Source organism: Leguminivora glycinivorella, chromosome Z (genome assembly GCF_023078275.1).
Source record: "Leguminivora glycinivorella isolate SPB_JAAS2020 chromosome Z, LegGlyc_1.1, whole genome shotgun sequence".
Classification (NCBI taxonomy): domain Eukaryota; kingdom Metazoa; phylum Arthropoda; class Insecta; order Lepidoptera; family Tortricidae; genus Leguminivora; species Leguminivora glycinivorella.
The window spans coordinates 15,646,784-15,655,713 of NC_062998.1; the positions used below are offsets into that span (position 1 = coordinate 15,646,784).

General features: G+C 38.8%; 1 protein-coding gene across 1 annotated transcript; it reads right to left on the bottom strand.

Annotated features, from left to right (window-relative positions):
• Nucleotides 1-30: 30 nt before the first annotated feature.
• On the bottom strand, nt 31-8,350 carry LOC125241726. Its single transcript, XM_048150333.1, has 5 exons — nt 8,318-8,350; nt 4,576-4,715; nt 3,568-3,919; nt 2,806-3,018; nt 31-162 (listed from the first exon to the last, which is right to left on the bottom strand). The coding sequence occupies exons 1-5, from the start codon at nt 8,348-8,350 to the stop codon at nt 31-33; spliced, it is 870 nt and encodes a 289-aa protein (XP_048006290.1).
• Between the last annotated feature and the right edge of the window lie 580 nt (nt 8,351-8,930).

Below are 8,930 nucleotides of genomic sequence, written 5' to 3' on the forward strand. Positions count from 1 at the left end.
CTCACGATTACGTGTATAAGAATTTTAGATTTACCCCACCTGCTCAATCTTCTTCAACACCTCTTGCTCCCTCTCCGCCATCGCGCTCTTCTTCTTCAAAGCGTCCACTAGGGGCAGGCACGCCTGCTTGTACTTGTTCCTCTCGTCCAAAACTCGAATCATCTGGTATTTTCATACATCATTTCTTAGTCAAGTTTAATATCTGTGCGACGAGCTTCGCGGTTCTATTTTATTATATCACGTCTTTAGCTTAAAAAAAACTCTTGTACATACAAAAAAAAACTTTATTTCTGATCGGGATTAGACAGAGCACTTACGACTGAGCTACGCTCAGCCGATGCGCGGTCGGCGAAATTATCGACCATATTTTGCGTTTGTTAACGCGAAATCAGCGATGGAAAGGTCAGTACTAAAAATCAGGAGAATAGACAAGGTGCGCAACGCAAAAATAAGAGAAAAAACCAAATTCCTAGTTTTTTTGGTACAGGCACTCAAGTTGAAATGGAGATGGGCAGGCCACCTGGCACGGCTGCAGGATTGTCGTTGGACAAAAGAAGCTACGGTGTGGACAGGGCCCACGGGCAAGCGCGGCAGAGGCAAGCCGCGCACGCGCTGGTCAGACGACCTCGCCGCCGCCGCCGGCCCCAACTGGATAACGACAGCTTCAGACAGAGAGCTCTGGAGATCCTTGGAGGAGGCCGCCGCCGCCGAAAAAGCTGAACTTACCCTTAACTGTGATATTCATTCGTTAATTATTCTGGTGAGAAATAAAGCTTTTTTATTTTTTTTCAAAAACGCATGCTGGTCAGAGCTCTGGATAACGACAGCTTCAGACAGAGAGCTCTGGAGATCCTTGGAGGAGGCCTATACCCTATAAAAAGGGGTTCTCACTCAGGAAAAAGACTCCTGAACTTACCTTACTTAGTTACTAATTAGTGTTATTGTGAATAAACTTTCATTCATTCATTCATTCATTCGTTATAATGTTAATTATTCTGGTGAGAAATAAACGGCTTTTTTATTTTTTTATAACGCGAAAGAAAAACGCATGAAAACTCAAAAATTCGCGTTTTCCGGGATCTAAGGCTAAGCTAGATCGATTTTTCACCCCCGAAAACCCCCACATAACAAATTTCAGCGAAATCGTTAGAGCGGTTTCTGAGATCGTCGGTATACACATATATATAAATAAATAAATAAATATACAAGAATTGCTCGTTTAAAGTTATAAGATATAAGTAAGTATACATTCGTATTCAAACAAGAACCAAAGCAGGCCTACGTAAACAAATGAGTGGATCAACCTTTTTTGTTGTTTTCCTGTATTATCAGCCACACGGCGATAGCAGCATAGTTTGTTGTTGTTAATTCACAGTATAACAAAGAGTATATAATCGTCAGTATGGCCACATCCGCTCCCCGCTGAAAGCGCCGCGGAGTTACCGCCTGTCAAAAAGAACAGTCGACCTGTCATATCTTTGTGGTAGTTCACCTATACGAGCTTAGAATGTTAGGAATCATATTTACAGTGTCCGAGATGTGTAGTGTGGTGAAGGCTAATTAGACTACTCTAAGGTGTCTACAGTATGGTTATTTCAAGAGTTTAAGAATGACTTAAAAACTATAACTCTGGCAATGAGTGACAATAAAAAGCTGAGTGAAACCCTAGTAGATATTTCCCTTATGAATGAAGTGTTAAACTTGTTTTTAGGGAGGTAAAATATAGATAGTGGCTAATAAGGGTTTCATTTTTGTACCTTTGCTGTTTTTGTACAATAATAATTATTATGCTTACTGACTTTCATGCTGATTGTCAATGCAACAAGAAACCAAGTAGTACTCGTACTAGGATCCAATTCCAAATTCCTTTATAGTTATTTACCACAGCCATGCCAATACCACATGAAAATAATATTTAGATTATCATGCCCATTGACTACAGCACTTATTATTACAATACTTTGCTCTACTGCAGTTTATTACCTACTTTAACTTCAGATTAGATTTAGATTTTAGATAAACGATAGGTGTTACTATCTACCACAATTGTGCGTCTGAAACAGGCAACTGTTGACACATGTAAGTAATTATAAAATAGTGGCCAAGATAACACCATGTTAGGCTCCAAAGTGTAGGATTGCGCCATTTTATTAATTAAATAGGCTGCCTTGAACAACGGCTCGTAAAATGATTCAAATCAAATTTAAAGTATACTTATTTACATTTTAGAAAAAAAGTCATTAAAAATAATAGAACTGATGTATAATTGTGTCACTTAATTTCAAACTTGGGTAAATCTATTCTGCTTTAGGGTTGATTATACAAAAAAGTATAATATGATCTGAAAGATAATAAACCTTATAGCAGAATGGATTTACCCAAGTTTGAAGTTAAGCGACACAGTTAGGTAAGTATTAGGGCCGATAGTCCACTATAATATTATGTTTATCATAGAAATATGATCATAGGTGTATATGCCTCCCTTTTTCTCCAACGTGAAGACAATATTAATTCATTGCTCGAACTGTGTTTGTTAAATAAGTGACTAACCAAACCAAAAAATTAAAATTTTGAAAAAACCCCGACAACATAGTGGACCGGTTTTCATGAAACATAGCTAAGAACACTCCCGACTACTTAATTCAGCTTTCAAACAAAAAAAAACTAAATCTAAATCTGTTCATCCATTCGGGAGCTACGATGCCACAGACAGGCACACACACAATCAGATAGACAGACAGACACGTGAAACTTTTAACACCCCGTCATTTTTGCGTCGGGGGTTAAAAAAACCAGTAAACCAACCTTCTTTTCATACTCCTCCTCCTTGTCCTTGGCGGCGCGCAGGCGGCGCTGGTAGCAGGCGTCGAGGTCTCGCCAGGCCATCTCCGCGCGCTCGAGCGTCTCCGCGCGCTGCGCCTCGCGTCGCGCGAACTCCCCGGCGCGCTTGCGCAGCTCCTGCGTCTCAGACTCCATGCTCGTCAGCCGCTCCATGCACTTCTTGTCCAGGCAACATTCCTACACCAGGGTTAGCACATGATTGCCGCGAGAGTATGTCGCCGCGAGATAGATCACACGTCTTCTTCTAATTGTATTAATGACATAAGGGCGGGTAGTCTATCTTGCGGCGCCAAACTCTCGCGCCAATCATGTGCTAACCCTGCTGATCAAGTTAAACACTAGCTTCACATTGTATGGCAAACACCATGAATTTCTTACAGAATGCTTGCAGTTTTTGTCAACGAGCAACATACATTGACTTAGATTCCAATTTTGATGTCTTCTGTAAAAAGTTTTAAATAAATATCATCAAATCATATTCATGAAATGTTTTTTTTTATTAATGGGATGGAACGCCACAAAACAACTATCATTTCCTGCCATTTAAAGTTTTTCAAAGAAGTTAAATGTGTCTTAGTTATTATCACCAAATCAAAACCAAAATTTAAGGCTGTCAATAAAGCGCTATAGCCAAATGTCGACAACCTTATTAGTTGAAAACTTGAAAAATATTGCCTACTTATGATGGACTTAATCTTACTTGAAATTCATATGAAAAATACGTACCGGTTCAATTTTTTTACCGGTTACTTCACAAGAACAACTTTTAGGTGACTTTATCGGAACTCTCATGGGACCAGAGAGACACTGCATCAGCATTTGAGGCTCTCTAGGCAGGTTCACCACGAGCCCGATGGAAGCGCTGTAATCCATATGTGCCCCATGGCCAGGTGGATGGTGTGTGGGACTGCCCCATTGACAGGGCGAGCGGCTCGAGTTTTTCGTCGGCAGGTTCGAAGGCAGGGGTGATAAAGGGCAGGTAGCATCGTAGCTTCCGTAACTAGTCGTTTCACATAGGCTTTCTACTCTTATTTTTCGTTCGTGCTCATATTCGTCTTCTTTAATATTTTTAACGAAACTGTAAGAAACGACTATTATTCATCGACTGTTAACATAACATTATTACACATTAAACACATTTAAAGCAAATAAATAATAATACTATTAATAATTAAGATTCCTTGAACAATGCTGGTCTACATGAACAGGCCGCTAAATATTCATTTTGGAATTAACTGTAATTCCTATTACCAAGCGATAGGTAGTCTATAGTAATTCGTCGCCTTGAATCATAAGTAGGTAATTAAATGCTACCATTATGTACTAAAACGTAGAAATGCACTTGAAAGTAATTTCCAGCTCGTCCTCTGACCCGCATCAATTTTGATCAGTCATTATACCTGCCTTATCAGACTCGCGTGACTTGCGCGTGACTGCCGACTTTTGCCGAGAACTCATTAAATATGAATTTCATCGCATGTCCTTCATTTACACCTTTAGGGTTAATTTCTTACTAACAACAATACATTTGTGCTTCCGGGCAATTGTAAAAAATATTTCTGTGATTGCGAATGGCACAAAATGTATAAAAATAGTCATGGCAATTAAATGCAACCGCAGACATATTCTAAGAAAAGCCCTTTCGAGCTAAACCCAACATGTCATCATTTCGAAAGATCAAAGGTGAAATAATAAGTGCAAAGAAAAGTGTAAACTCTACAGTGAGGTAGTTACCTGTACAAGCTGTCGGCTCCCTGGTGGCCGAGCTGCTGCCAGGCCAACAGCGCGCAGCACAGGTTGCGCACGTCCGGAGATGACAGCCCGCTCACGTAGCGCGCCTCCTTCAGACGCTGTTCCGCTTCTCGCAGTGCTGCCTGTGCACACAATATTCACACTCTTGTATTACTAACTAGCTTTTGCCCGCGGCTTCGCCCGCGTACTAAAGTCATTATTATGTTTAGGAATCCCACTGTTATGTTTCGAATAAAATAGTCAAACTACTTAATCTTGTTATTCCACACAAATTATGGACCCCCATTTAACCCCCTAGGAGGTGAATTTTGAAAAATCCTTACTTAGTGCTCCTCTACACCTTATTAAGAACCTACGCTACGTGCCAAATGTGGAATCTCTAGGACCAGCGGTTTCAGCTGTGCGTTGATATGACAGTATGATATGATAGTTTACGATTTTAGTCAGTAAGAAATCACTCTTCAGTCTTCACATCTTATAGGTAGACCAGGGGGGTTACCATGACGTACTAAAGACGTTCAGTTTAGGTTGAGAGAAAGGGACACAGCTATAGCAGTTACATAGCTCCGTCCCTCTCTCTCAACCTAAACTGAACGGCTTTAGCACGTCATGGTAACCCCCAGCTAGGTTTTGTTTCAAACTAAATATACTGAAAAGGCTATAGATCAGCATAGCTCAGTTCAAATCGTTTTTAGGGTTCCATACCAGAAAGGTACCTAAGGAACCCTTATGGTGCGACTCTGTCCGTCTGTCTGTCTGTCACATTCCTAAATATCTCGAGAACTACTTACACTATCGATTTGAAATTTGGCATAGTTATGAACATTGTTAAGCTCTACAAATTGAAAGTATAATTTTTTATTATTACTATTAATTATAGAAAATGGCCAACATGAAAGGGGAAACTGTAAATTTCAAGTTACTAGGTCAAGTGGGGTATCGTTAGAAAGAGCTCAAATTGTACATATGAAACTAATTCTTATATTTTTTTTGTAGCCCGGTTTTTTTTTCCTTTATATCTTTGATAATGATATATCAACAGTACCTAACTTTATTAACTTGGTAACTAAAGTAATTATAATTCATTATTAACATCATCTTTGACTAAAAGTTGACTGGGGAATAATTTCATAAAGCATCAAGTTCGCTTATTCTTGATGTAGGTATTATGTTGTGCCATGTGTTGTGCAGTAAAGGTTACATAAGAGTGTGAACGCTACAAGCAGAATGAACTACAGAATGGGATTCTTCAAAAAAGGAGTGTAAAAGTTACTAATGGGTCGGCAACGCGCATGTAACACCCCTTGAGTTGCAGGCGTCCATAGGTTACGGTAACCGGTTTCCATCAGACAGGCCGTATGCCCGTTTGCCACCAACGTGGTATAAAAAAAAACAAGCGCCTTTGCTTTAAACGTCTCTGATGCGGTCTTGCTCCGACTAATTTCCGGTTGCGGAAAGCTTCTGCTAGGAGCATACACATTTGATTAAATTGATTTGGACAAACCGTCTTCGTTTCGGGTTAATTTTGCGAACTTTTTTAAAACCTTATTAGCTTACCGTGGGTCTCAGTCAATCTGTGTAAGAAGTCCTAATAATTACTTATTTATTATATACCTATCTGGCATTGATGATTTGTAACTACGTGATATAAAAGGCGTATGCCTTGAGAATTTAAGAAAAGTTAGCAACTTTGTCTCCTTTACCGCACTTGGTACCGGAAGAATGGCTATCTGGCCAAACTACCAAACATGCAGACATTAAACGTCGATACGAAATGTAGGTACCTAAATTAGCCCATAAGTTTAATCCTTGGCCTGGCGGCTCTGAGCTTTTAGTCCATAAAATAGGTAAGTACATAGGTATTTCTTCAAAATTTGCAATTATTTGCCCATTTGTTCTAATAGAATTGAATATTGGTTCAAAGTCTAAATGGACATACTATTAGACACAGCATAAAAAGGATGTCAAAGTTTGGACTTATATAATATCGGGGGACTTTTGTTCCATGATGAGTAAAGGCGTACTTTAATTTCTTTGAACCACTATACTTGAAATTAAGGTCCCTTAATAACGATACAAGCAAACTAGCGCGTTAAATCCACATGAGAGTAATTACTGACATAAATAGAATTAATACGCTTGAGACACTACCAGCTTATGGCGCCGGCGTCTGACAGGAAAGAAGAAAGTGGAACTTGTTTCTTATAATAAACGATAAAATCCGCAAAAGTAAAAGCCTGCGGGCATAACACACTAGTGTGATATAGCCTATCAAGTCAGCGCGTCTTTTCGAACCTTCAGCAAGTGCGAAAGGGACGCACCGATGCGACAAGCTATTTCACTCTAGCGTGTTAGGCCCGGTGGTAGTAAATGAACAATACCAAATTAATAATTACAGTTTTTAAAAAAATCAACTAAAAGTTTCTGACCAGGCCCCGCAGCCGAATAGCATTTCTGCGAAATGAAACGTAATCGAAACGCCGCAGAAATGTATTCAGCGGCTCTGTCGCGCCAATACGCAAGAGCGATAGAGATAGATGCAAACTGATTTTAGACGCTTATGACCATCCTTAGAAATTACATTAACGTCAATTCAAAACGTTTATGTAATACGTTACTGATGTACTGCAAAAAGCTTGTCCTTCTTATTTTTACAGTCAGTCTCAGTACAAGACGTACTGACACTACTGAACTGCATAGCATGATACGAGTAAATACGAACGTTTCCGGAAAAATACGAAGGAAAAGCTTTTTGCACCACATCTGCACAGCGTTTTCACATTATCCGATCCGATATCGGATATAGGATCGGTATCCTAGACATTAGAGGTGCCATTTTTTACTTCGTCTTCGACAAAAATCAAAGATGGCAAAGGTGGAAACGCTCCGAGGACCACCCACACTAGCGCCTGTTTAGCGTCCGTCAGCGTCTACTCAGCGCTATGAAAATTACGTCACTATGCTGTGACTATCATACCTTCAAGTTTATATCGGGATTACTTTTTAATGATTTTGATATATTCCATTTGATCAGTGTATTCAAAGACGGTGTTTTTATACTTCCTTCTAGGCTATCCTTGTTTTCATTTCTGTCATTATTTCTCTGGAAAAAAATACAGGCATAAATGTAATTATCCGCATGTACTCATCCTCAAACAGTCGGAGGTCAGTAATACAGTAGGGAGTAAATGAATACCTGTTTGACATACATACATATAACAGTTACTTTATTTGTATCTAGACTGATTGAACAACAAAATTATTGTTCTAAATACCTACTGACGGTTTTCTAATTGTCTTATGACGAGTTAGAAAAAGAGAATATGTATAAAAACACTGCTTCAGAAACACCTTCTAGATATACTGAAACAAGAACAACATTTGAGAATTTTGCAGGAGCGGTTCGTAGGTACCATTACTTTTGTAGGTATTACTCATTAAATTTTAGATACGTTCTGACGTACCCTCTGAAACTATGTCTGCATTTATAGAATTCTCAAATTTATTACAGATTATTATTATTTATGATTTCATGATACAAATGCTTGCTGTGACCCATACAATATTATATATATGGTTATAATGTCACATTTATACAAAAATCTTATTGTGTGCGTTGTCACATTCTAGTCTTACAGTGCACTAGTGGTGTTTATGTAAGTTAGGAATAATTGACCGAGTGAACTTGTTTGTATAACCAAACTGCAAAGTGCAAAGGACTCACCGATGGATTGTTTGTATTGTGCTTACTGCCCATTGTGAGGTACTGTGATTGCTGACGTCTTCTCGCATTGGATTCACGGATATATATCTTTTAATTGAGCGCTTGCTATTTCTAGAAGGGCATTAGTAATAGCCCAGTAATTAGTCCCGCATATATTCATACGTAATGATTTTTTTTATCAAATTACTGTTACACGTTCCTTACGTTTTTATAATACAAAATTATTCGCTTGAGACCAAAACTTTAGGATACCATGATGACGTTTTATGATGTATTAAAAAGAAAAATTAACGACCGCCACGTTTTAAATTTGTTCTTACCAAGATTGAAATTTGTCATAAAAAGTTTCTATATAGTCGATATCTGTGACAACAAGTACTTCAGCCAGTGTTGACCCATGGAACATGGCGGATCGTCGACCAAATAATATATTTTTTTGAACTCTGAGTGTATAAGTTTGATAGGATATTATGCAGTGAATAGCCTACGCAAAGGGTGCAGTCAGTGAAGAATTCTTTTGGATATGCGAATAACTAATTCTATAGACATAACTCGGCAGTTCGTGGTCCCGGCCGCCATCATCTTTGCACTGTTGCTTATTGTAAGAATTAAA

Bases quoted from the DNA above. Each gene is read 5' to 3' on its own strand.
- LOC125241726 (XM_048150333.1), bottom strand. From the start codon at position 8,350: ATGGGCAGTAAGCACAATACAAACAATCCATCG. The intron at 3,920-4,575 runs GTAACTACCTCA...CGTTTCTTACAG, and splicing joins GGAGCCGACAGCTTGTACAG to TTTCGTTAAAAATATTAAAG. The intron at 3,019-3,567 runs GTACGTATTTTT...ACCCTGGTGTAG, and splicing joins CCGGTAAAAAAATTGAACCG to GAATGTTGCCTGGACAAGAA.